The 12,384-nt window shown below is 37.1% G+C and overlaps 1 protein-coding gene across 1 annotated transcript in view; it reads right to left on the reverse strand.

Moving 5' to 3' along the window:
• NECAB1 (N-terminal EF-hand calcium binding protein 1) overlaps positions 1–12,177 on the reverse strand; it is a 282,518-nt gene extending 270,341 nt beyond the window's left edge. The window contains exons 1-2 of the mRNA XM_024760421.1: positions 11,926–12,177; positions 5,032–5,056 (exon numbers count right to left, since the gene is read on the reverse strand). Coding sequence (XP_024616189.1) covers positions 5,032–5,056; positions 11,926–12,024 — 124 coding nt within the window. The 5' untranslated portion in view covers positions 12,025–12,177. The remainder of the gene's footprint in view (positions 1–5,031; positions 5,057–11,925) is intronic.
• Between the last annotated feature and the right edge of the window lie 207 nt (positions 12,178–12,384).

Here is a 12,384-nt window from a genome sequence, read left to right on the forward strand (position 1 = left end):
GGGGCCCAAAAACCGAAAAAAAAAAAAAAAAAAAAAAAGAATATATATATATGTGTATAACTGAACGATACTGTCAATCAACTATACTTCAATAATTTTTTTTTTAATTTAAAACAAATCATTACAGTCAGGACTTTCACTCGTGCGCTCCCACATATTGAACTCCTTGATGAATCACTTCTCCCAGTAGGGTCATTGTAAGGGCATGAGGTGTTTTTTGTATGCTTGTTTGCTTGTTTGTTTAATGAATCACTCTTATTAGACTTTTCTTTGACTTTCAAGCTGGCAGATGTGTAGGAAGAGTTTGCAAGTTTGCCTATGCCTGAGAGCAAACATGAATCTAGAGCTCTCTGAGAACCCTCCTCTGTAATAAGCTATCTGATTCTCAGTTTCACTAATTTTCACCAAAATGTTTGAGAAATAGTGAGGCATTACAAAATGAAAATCAGCCTTATGCCAGTAATCCTACTTTACAGCACCCAGTCCTTAATCTTGTCATCTTTATTTGTGTCTCATATCCCTTATTAGAAGATCAGAGGGACTATGGCATCCAGTGGGGGGGCCAGTGAAACTTGACTAAGCAGCTCTTGTCAAAGGACAGCCTTGTTATTAATACACAGGAAACATAGAATCTGGCCTCTCGATGGTACTCTGAAAGTTTCTGTCTTCAAAAAAATATTCCTACGTACCAGAACCTTTGTTTCACCCCTCTACTTGAGGTCATATTCTTACATTTTAACTGAATAAACCAAACTTTGGGTAACCAAATTAAAAGACTCTTAGAAATTCTCATTTAATTTAATAACATTAGTTATATAATGATCCAATGAAATCTTCAAAATATTTCTAAACACACATATACAACAACTGTTCTTAGACCAGGGGTTTTAATGCCAGCATTATTTTCTTGAAGTAGATTAGTCATTCAAAGAGTCATAATTCTTTCATATTACCAAGAAAATTAGTGCATTAAGTCAAGAAAACTAGTGCATTGGGAAATCAGAATATCATATTCAAGCTCTTTGCAAATTCAGGTTATAATTATATTTATATATTTGTAGACTGAAGTACATATATATGTGCATATACAGTAAAGTTGAAAAGATCACCAAATTTGGAGTCAGATAAACCTGAGTTCAAAATTCTGCTGTTAACATACAATATAACCCAGAAAAATTATTTAAACTCTCTGAGCTTCACCTAAAAAAAGGAGAAATATTAAAAATAGCTAAAAATATTGTACAATTACTACTATATGCAAGATCAAGACTAAGAGTTTTAGAAGCATAAGAGAAGTAATATTACCCTTCTTTCACAGATGAGGAAACTGAGGCAAGGGGAAGTTGAGTAACTTGCTCAAAGTCATAAAACTAAAGCCTGTGTTCTTACCACTAATCTAAACTGGCTATTCTGTAGACTTTTCATAATAACTGAAGACAATATATACAAAGCATCTAGTGTAGGGCACAGCCCATAATATATCCTCAATAAATTTTACAAATACTACTGATTAATAAATGACAAATAAACAATAACAGTGCTTAGTTTGATTAACTGATATATATGATTAAGTTTCTTCAGTTTTCAAGGTCAAATTGTTGGTAATGCACTTCTTACAAATAAAGTTACAAATATTTATTGAGCACCTATGTTGTGACAGGCATTTGGCTCACCACTGTGGGCCTGGTGCTATGTGTAATAGGCATGATCTCTACCCTCACAGATTTACAATGTACAGGTTATTGGAGTGGTCTAAAGGCCACTGAGGAGAACTATAATGATCTCTTAAAGAGATCAGTCATTATATTGGGATCAAAAGTGTCATTCATACATCCTGCCTATTTGCTGACCAAGAAAGCCAGATCAAGGATGGCAGCAGATCTTAGCAAATGCACATCTACAAGAGGAATTAGATGATATTATTCATTACAATGAGCCTTTTTATTTTGCCCTTTGAGAAAGTTAAAAAATTTCTTTTTGTACATTTTACAAATGCCCATGTTATCATTTCCATTTTCATTCGACCTGCATGGAAGTAAGTTTTGCATTTCTGTGTTTAATTTTGGCTCTTTAGATCAAAGCACTTGTGTCTCTGTTATACAATACTATTTTAAGGTCTATCTTTATGTTTAGGACCCTAGTCTATGATTTAAAAACAACAACCAACCCCTCCCTCAAGATCTCTCTAATCATGTATTATTTTTTCCAATTTCTCCAGAAGCTTCCCTTTCATGTGAGATAGATTCCAAAATTAAATCTGTACTGTGGCACACTATCTATCATACTGCTTATAGTCCCTTATTCCCTGTGTTATTCCATCACCAATTATGCAGTCCATAAGGTATTCTATCATGTGAGAAGTACATGTAGCACCTGTTTATTTGCCAATACAGAATGTGATGAGTACATGGTACAGAAAGATTTTTTATGCTAATATCCTCTCATTTACATTAGATAATCCTTATCCTTTTCCTGTTTTTCAATTCTGCTTGTATGGTAAACAGTCTGCTTTTCCAACTAAACTCCACTGAAATAAAAATGACTAGAATGTCACCAAGTGTCTCCAAAGCACCACAACACAAAAACAACTCAGGCTTTCAGTAGTATACTGAACACATTAATCCTAATAATACCAGCAAAATGAGCAGGTATAAATTCTTACTATATGATATGCACTGCCCTGGGAAATTTTCATATGTTGTCTCATTTATTATTTAAAACTCCATGACATAGGTAGATGTCATTATCTCTATTTTGTAGATGAGAAAGCTGAGGGTACAGAGTTTGTTACTTATCCAAAGTCACACAGCTACTAGGTGGCATAGCTGTGATTTAAACCCATACCTGCCTGACCCTGTCCTCCCCTCACTTTACACTGAGAATGAGGGAGAAGAGTAAAGTGGGATGAAAGGCAGAGGGAAGAGTGGACAGATGGAAGGGAGATGGATAATGGAGTAGAATGTACTTAATTATTATTAATTCATTAAACAAATATCCATTGAGCACCTAGTATTGCCTAGGCATAGTGTCTACTCATAAGACAAGTTCCTTACCATAGAAAGGCATGTTTGGTTTAGAGAAGTAGAATCACCAACAAACAATTTTAGTCCTCACAAAGGGCAATAATCAATACATGCCAAAGTATGGAGAGAGAGGGTGGGGCTCTGTCTGGTGGAGTTGATGAGTGCTTCCTAGATAAGGTGCCTTTGACCAAGAATGTAAGAAATACCTCAGAGTTCTCAAGCTGACTAAGGGTTGAAAGGCCAGAGTAGGTGGAGATGAAAGCAGGGACAATACCACAGAAGTGTGGCACGTGGAGCCCCAAGTGCTTCAGAGGGCTGCAGAGGAGGATGCATGGTGAAGATTGTGGGAACAAGAGCAGAAGGACAGGTAGCTTTGACATCACGTTGGGATTGGGCACTAGGAAAGAGAACAAGAAGGGGAGAGGTATCATATGGGGGGGATGAGACAGGTGAGGAAACATGGAACTGAATGGGACCACATGGGGTTGCCAGTGCCAATGACCACTCTACATGGCATAACATATGAAATTATCTTAAAATCCATTAAATTGTGTGCATAGTCCATATCATGGGTTATGATAGTGGGCTGCCAAAGAGGTAAGTTTTGATGGAAAGAAAAGTGATAGATACAAAGGTAATACTGACCCTCTATCAGAGCATTGGGGTCCAAGGAAAGGAAAGTGTAACCTCAAGAGAATTAGGATCTTAGGTAGAGAGGGAGACAAGGTATTTCTGAGCTGAAAATGGCTACCAAAGTAGAGGCAGGTAGCATGGAGACAAATGGACTACTGAGTTGTGCTTTCAGCATCACTGGAGCTAGATATCAGGCATAGGCCAATGAGTAGAATGAGGAGACAAGATGATAGCATCATTATGTCTGTCTTAAAAATTAATCAAGTGGTTCAAGTGAAAAAAAAAACCCTTTGACTGCAACATAGTTTGAGAAAATATTTAATTGGGTAGGCACAGTTAAATATTATCAGGATTTGGGGCACTATTTTATTGCTCCTTAGATTTATATCTTTTCTGTTGTGTGGCAAGGTGTTGAGTATCAGTCAAGCTTTCCTTGATCTGGCAGCTTAATGGGCAACTAGGCTACAACACATGTCTGTCAGATCTAGATTCTGCCTGTAATTTCTCCCCATATATAAGAAACTGTATTTCAAGAAAAGGACTTTTTGAACCCTAAATTTGTCAAGAAACTCTTGTCAAGAGTATAGCTCTGTTATATACTTATGTGTTATGTACTTATGCTACAGCAGCAGAATAAATTCAATAATCTCTGATTTGGTATTCTGTGGAACAAAATTTATAGTGGAATGAAGGATTCAAAAGATATTGCTTATGACAGCTTATAATTGGACTTTGTGCAGGCATCATTTCAACTTTAGTTCTTTTGACAAAACAATTTTTCCTTCTGGTTTCTACTACTTGTCTGCCTCTACAGATTATCACTCACAGTGCATACAATTCGACTGGGAGAGCTATGCTCAAGAGCCATGGAGTAGAGATAAGTCTGTAATACATGCTTCCAGGTAACCATCTTAGAGTGTAGTAGCCCCAAAGCCACTATAAAGTTCAATGTTGAGAGCCTGGACTTTGGTGTCACACAGACTAAATTTCAAGTCTCAGATCTATATTTGATAACTCTAAGAAATAATGAATGCCAAGCACTTACCCCAGTAGATACTCAACAAATAGAAGCTATTATTACTTTAAAATTAGTTTAAAGCACAACACAAAAGGGAAAGCTAGAGCCCAAGTATGATGGCTCCTCACTTCAAAGGCATAAATTCCATCTTCCTGTCAAATGCAGATACCTCTGTCAACTTCTGATGAACTCGCCTAAACTGGAGCCATGAACTCGCGTGAAACTCTTACTGGTACAAGAAGCTGACATTTTACGTGTCAATTTCTTGGGTTCCCCTCTCTCTTCCATATTATTCTATATAAAGTGATCTAAACAGTAAGAGATTAATAAGTAAAAACTGTAGATTTTTGCTCTTACCATTTTTGTCTGCTCTCCTCAGTATCTGGAAAAGAAAAAGGAAACATTTTATCACCATTTTTGTAAGTATTGCAGCAAACATTATACTCCCACACAATTTACCCATTATTAAATGAAAGAAATTCCAATTTAAAATAAAGTTTTCCCAGTTGAAATATTTCTTTACAATAGTAAAAAATTAAAAATACCCAAATATCCATAAACAAGTGAATGGACAAACAAGTCATGGTGTATCCATACAATGAATACTCCTGAGCAATAAAAAGGAATGAGCTCTTGATGCATACAATAACTTGGATAGATCTCAAAGTAATTATGCTGAGTAAAAAACCTAGACACAAAAGAAGATATATTATTCCATTTATATAAAATTCTAGAAAATACAAATAGTAACAGAAAGCAGATTAAGGGCTGTGTAGGAATGCAAGGGCAGAGAGGGCTGGATTGCAAGAGGGCATGAGGAAACTTTTTAGGATGGTAGATATATTTATTTTCTTGATTGTGGTAAAAGTTTCACATATATATAAATATGTGAAAATGCATCAACTTTTCACTTTAAATATGTGCTATTTAATGTAAGTCAATCATATAATAACACGGGGAATAAACAGGAACAAAAATAATAAATTGTGGATAAATAAGAGCTCTTGCGTCTATAGTATATCTTATTTTTATGAGTTAATTTATTATCTGGGACTATCTTAAATTGTCTTTGATGAATATGAACTGCTTGACCATCCAGTATCTTTAGTAAAGATTTCTAATTTTCTTCTGGGAAACCAATCTTTCCTCCAGTCTTGGACCATGTGTTCCAGGGTTGGGCAGAGTACTCAAGCCTAGTAAACAGAGTGTCATACTCCTCTGGCTACAATGATTACTCAGGCATTAGCACAATAAAGCCAATGAAGCCATGGTTTTCCTTGAGTTGTCAAGAGAGAAACACTTTATCTTTTGTTGACTTTGAACCTAGGAAAATATAGGTAAGGAGCTGCTTTGTTGTAATTGTATATGTCACAGGTTGAACTGTATTGCCCCAAAACAAGTGTTGAAGTCCTAATCCCTAGTAACTGTGAATGTGACCTTGTTTGGAAATACAGTCTTTGTTGTAATCAAACTAAGACCTTCCTGGATTGGACCCTAAATCCAATGGTTGGTGACTTTATAAGGAGAGCAATTCAGAGATGCAGAGACACAAAGAAGAAGGCTATGTGATAACAGGGGCAGATATTGGAGTGATACAGCTGCAAGCCAAGGAATGCCAAGGGCTGATGGTCACCACTAGAAGCTAGGAGACAGGCATGGAACAGATTCTCCCCTAGAGCCTTCAAAAGGAGTATGGTCCTACCCACACCTTGATTTCACCCCTCTAACATCCAGAACTGAGAGAGTAAATTTTGTTGTTTAAACCACCATTTGTTTAGTACTTTATTATAAAAGCCCTAGGAAGTTAATATAATATACAACCTGGAAATAACTAACATTCAAGAAAGGAGTATCCAGAGGCTGAGAGAAACTGGATCTTGATGACACTCTCTGAGCCCCTGATCAAGCCATCCTGAAAAGATGATTTCTGCTTTTCATTACAAGAGTCAATAAATTGTTATTTTTTAAAATCTTAAAATAGTTTGGGTTATTTTTTTCTGCTAACAGCAATCAAATTAGCCCTAACTGATACTGTATACTGCTAGAAAAAAATCTGGATAATATAATACACAGCTATGTTATAACAGTACAAAAGAAAATGTCCCTTTACCATATTGCAAAGAAAATACTCACTGGGAGAAAATATTTGCAAATGATATGACTGATAAAAGATTAATAACTATATACATAAATAGCTCATACAACTCAACATCAAAAAAAAAATTTTAAATGGGCAGAAGAGCTGAATAGACATTATTCCAAAGAGGAAATGCAGATGGCTAACAGGCACTTGAAAAAATCCTCAACATTGTTAATCATCAAGGAAATGCAAATCAAAACTACAATGAGATATCACCGATCAGAATGGCTATTATGCAAAAGGGCACAAATAAAAAATACTGGCAAGGATATGGAGAAAAGGGAACACTTGTATACTGTTGGTGGGAATATTAATTGGTGCAGCCACTGTGGAAAATAGTAATGGAGATTTCTCAAAAAAATAAAAGTAGAACTACCATATGACCCAGCAATTCCACTCCTGGGTATATATCTGAAAAAAACAAAAACACTAATTAAAAAAGATACATGCAGCTCAATGTTCATAGAAGCATTATTTACAATTCCCAAGATATGGAAGTGACCTAAGTGTCCACCAACCCCATGCACCAGCAGGCTAGCACCAACCCCAGGACACCCTGGGCCCTGGCCCTGCCCACCAGCAGGCTGACACAAAAAAGGAAGAAGTAAAATTGTCATTGTTCACAGATGACATGATATTATATATAGGAAATCCTAAATATATCACAAAAAAACTACTAGAACACATTATGGGTTTGGCAAATTTCCAGGATACAAAATTAATATATAGAAATCTGTTGCATATCTATACACTAACAGTGAACTATCTAATAGAGAAGGTAAGAAAACAGTCCCATTTACAATGACATGAAAAAGAATAAATTACCTAGGAATAAACCTAAGGAGGTAAGAAACCTGTACTGAGAAAACTATAAAACACTGATGAAAGAAATTGAGGACAACATAAACAAATGAAAAGATATACCATGTTTATGGATTAGAAAAATTAATATTGTTAAAATGTTAACAATTAATATTAACAATTAATATTGTTAAAACCAAAGGTAATCTACAGATTCAGTGTAATCCCTATCAAAATACCAATGGCATTCACAGAACTAGAAAAAATAATTCTAAAATTTGTATGGAAACATAAAAGACCACAAATAACCAAAACAATCTTGAGAAAGAACAAAGCTGGAGGTATCATGCTTCCTGATTTTAAACTATACTGCAAAGGCACAGTAATCAAAACAGTATTGTACTGGCACAAAAACAAACACATAGATCAATGGAACAGAATAGAGTCTAGAAATAAACCTACACTTATATGGCCAATTAATCTACCACAAAGGAGGCAAGAATATATATGAGGAAAAAGCCTATTCAATAAATGGTGTTGAAGGGAATTCTCTGGTGGTCTAGTGGTTAAGACTCAGTGCTTTCACTTCTGGGGCCTGAGTTTGATCCCTGGACAGGGAAATAAGATCCCGCAAGCTGCATGGTGCGGCCAAAAAAAAAAAAAAGTGTTGAGAAAACTGGACAACTACATACAAAAGAATCAAATTGGACTATTCTTTCATACCATGCACAAAAATAAATTCAAAATGAATTAAAGGCTTAAATGTAAGACTGAAACTATATAAATTCTAGAAGATAATATAGGCAGTACACACTTTAACATCACTATTAGTAATATTTTTTTGAATATGTCTACTCAGTAAAGGGAAACAAAAGCAAAAGTAAACAAATGGTACTACACACTTAAAAGCTTTTGCACTGTCAAGGAAACTATTGACAAAACAAAAACTCCATCTACTGAATGGGAGAAGATATTTGCAAATGACATATCTGATAAGGGGTTAATATGCAAAATATACAAGGAAGTTGTACAACTCAACACCAAAAAACAAATTACCCAATTAAAAACTGGGCAGGAGATCTTAATAAACTTTTTTCCAAGGAAGACATATAGATGATCAACAGGCACATGGAAAGATGCTCAACATCACTCATCATCAGGGAAATGCAAATCAATACCACCATGAAATATCACCTCACACCTGTTAGGTTGGCTATTATCAAAAAAGACAACAAATACAAGTATTGGAGAGGATGTGGAGAAAAGGGGACCCTCATGCACTATTGGTGACAATGTAAATTGGTGCAGCCACTATGGAAAACAGTATGAAGATTCCTCAAAAAATTAAAAATAGAACTATCATATGATCCAGAAATTCTACTCCTGTGTATTTATCTGAAGAAAAAGAAAACACTAATTAGAAAAGATATATGCCCCCTTATGTTCATTGCAGCATTATTTACAATAGCCAACATGTGGAACCAACCTAAGTGGCCATTAATAGATGAATAGATAAAGAAGAAGTGGTATATATATGCAATATAAAAATATATGCCATAAAGAAAAGAATGAAATCTTGCCATTTGTGACCAGTGGATGGACCTAGAGGGTATTATGCTAAGTGAAATATGTCAGGCAGAGAAAGATTAATGCTGTATGATATCACTTATATGTAGAATCTATAAAACAAAACAAATGATCAAGCATAAAAAAAGAGAGACTGTTATAGATACAGAGAACAAAAAGGTGATTGACAGAGGAGAGAGGGATGGGGGAAAGAAAAATAACTGAGGGAGTTTAAGAGGTACAAACTTTCAGTTGCAAAATAAATGAGTCACAGGTATGAAATCTACAATGTGGGGAAACAGTCAATAACTATGTAATATCTTTGTATGACAGATCTTAACTAGACTTATCATGGTGATCATTTTGAAATATATGGAAATATCAGTTCACTGTGTTGTTAAATAGGAACTAACATAGTGGTATAAGTCAATTATATTAAAAAACAAACAAACAAATTCATAGAAAAAGAGGTCACATTTGTGGTCACCAGAGGCAGGGGTGGAGGAGAAGAAATTGGAGGAGGTGGTCAAAACGTACAAATTTCCAGTTATAATATACATAAGTACTAGGAATATGATGAACAACATGATAAATATAATCAACAACACTGTATGTTATATGTGAAAGTTGTTAAAAGAGTAAATCCTAAGAGTTTTCATCACAAGGAAAAATTTCTTTCTATTTTTTAAATTTTGTATCTATACGAGATGATGGATGTTCACTAAACTTATTGCAGTAATCATTTCATGATGTACGTAAGTGTACATTATGGATATATTAAGGTGTACATTATGCTGTACACCTTAAACTTATATAGTGCTGTAAGTAAATTATATCTCAATAAAACTGGAAGAAAAATTAAAAATAAATTAATTAAATAAATTAAATACACTTTTTTTCAGAAAAATAAAAAAGTCTTAGGGAAGCACTTGTTATCCTTCAGGTACAGGCTGAAGATCAGCTCAGAATGAATGGAAGCCCCTCTTTCTCTCTCTGAATCAACTTCATGGCAGTTTAGCCATCAACCTTATAACTGAGATGATTTTCAGGGGTCCTGACTCTCTGTCCTTGAGGATTTCCTTCTCTGGTGTGCTGTGTGCCTCCTCCTTCTACCTGCTTAGTTCCTCAGAGGCTTTTTTGCCTTGAATGGCAAGACTTAAAAGGAATAATATCAGCCAGTTTAACCATTAGCACCAATAACATCATCTGATTGACCCAAACTAAGCAGAGATGAGTGCTCATTAGTATTGTTAATACCTCATTAAGAATGAGGTATTAACAATCCTATTGAGTGGAAGAAATTGGAATCTCACATGTGTATTGGTGGGAAGAAGATGGCCTGCCCAGAATGCCTGTATCCCCAATTGTAGCTGCATGGTGATGAGAAGAGAAGGCTGCTAGGAAACAAAGTTGAACCTTATCTATATTTTTGCCTTACACTAGGTTTAATTATTGATAGGGGTTTCTCTCCCAATTAAAAAATTCAAGCTAATCCATTCAAAATAAACTTGGGAGGGCTCCTTGCCTCCTGTCCCTTATATTCATAATTTCTGCTTCACCATCATGATACTAATAATTTGGTTTCCTCATATTTTCATTGCTCCACAAATAAATAAATGTATTTGGCCTCTGGCCCCCTCACCTTGATTTTAATAAGAAATGATAACTCAGAGAAGGTTAGAGGAAAGAGCAAGAATCACTCTTCATTGCCCTTTGCCCATCTTTTATCATGCCAGAATTGTCCCCACTGAGCCAGAAACTACCTCAGGGGACAGCATGAATGTGACAACTGAGAGGCTGAGAGAGCTGGGTGCCCCGCAGGAAACTGAGGGATAGGAAAACCACAAAACCTAAAGGCAGAGAAAAGAACTGAACAAAAGGGTGAGAAATATAGAGACCAGCAGGAAGGAGAGTAAAGCAAAATCGAGAAACAAATAAGAAATAAAACTGCTATAGAGATAGAAACCATTGCATGAAGGCAGAAAAGTATCAGAGAAAGGGAAATAAAGAATGAACAAAACTGATCATCAACAGCAGAGAAATGGAGGAAGAGAATCAATACCGAAGCCAGGGAGAGGACCAAAAGAAGAACAGCTAAATGCTTGAATTGGTGAAGATAATGACAGTAATTACAATTTGGAGAGGTACAGAAGGCCAAAAACAGAGCAGGAAAATGGAAAAATAGGATATGGCAGTGAAAAAAGGATCATTATGAAAGAGATCTTGGCCACCGCTGGTAAAAATGAAAAACAAATATGTTTCAAAGTGTTTTCTAGGGGGCTGAAGGAGGAGGTGAGGCATTGCCACTTCTACCGATTCCCTTGGTCACCACAGAGAATCTGCGAGGTGGGTGCTGCAAACAGAGCACATTAGAGATGAGTTGGGACAACTCCCCCCACCCCTATGGAGACTGTTGTATTTACAAACCTAGTCCCTATTGGAATCCAGGCTGTTGAGAAATTTAACTTTGGGAATTTATTAAGGGTTGTTAAGTCCCAGGTTTTAGGTCTGGGACAGCCGTTTTTACAAGTTGAGTGGTGGTCATTTCTCCAGCATTTAACTGGGTGGTTTACCAGGGAGAGAGGGAAGCGAAGTAGAAGGTAGTTCTCTCCGGTGTTCTGGGGGCAAAACACTGGCTGATCAGCTCCTGGGCCGACACCCCTCCTCCCGAGTAAGAAAAAAGACGATGGCGGTGGGTGGGGGCGGGGAGGGGCACTGATCTAACACCTTCCCTCTGTACTTACTTCGAGGAAGATTGACATGCCCTTTGACAGCTGCAGCTCAGAGCTGAGCTCTTCCGAGGAGTTGTTGGAGGACGGCGACGTCTCCCGGGAATCCTCCATTCTTGGGAGCCCTGATGGCCGGGAGCGGGAGTGGAGCTTGACGGCTGCACAGACTCAGGCAAAGGATGCCGCACTGCCGTCTCTGCCCCGCCCGCTGCTGGGCTCGGGATCCGGAGCTGGTGTTCGCTTCCCGGCGAGCCTCACTCCTGTCTCTCTCTGGCTCGCTCTCCCCTTCCTTACCTCTGTCCCCCCGCGCTCCCACGCGCTCTGACTCGCGCCTCCCCCACTTCCCTTGGCTGCAGCGACTAGATCAGTCTCATCCCTGCACGTAGCAAAGCGCTGCTCCACTTTGTGGGGGAGCGGACTCTGACCGCCCCCCCCTTCCTGCACCGCCATCGGCCTTGGCTGAATGTAACACTG

Source organism: Neophocaena asiaeorientalis, unplaced genomic scaffold (assembly GCF_003031525.2).
Source record: "Neophocaena asiaeorientalis asiaeorientalis breed wild unplaced genomic scaffold, Neophocaena_asiaeorientalis_V1.1 scaffold320, whole genome shotgun sequence".
NCBI classification, from domain to species: Eukaryota; Metazoa; Chordata; class Mammalia; order Artiodactyla; family Phocoenidae; genus Neophocaena; species Neophocaena asiaeorientalis.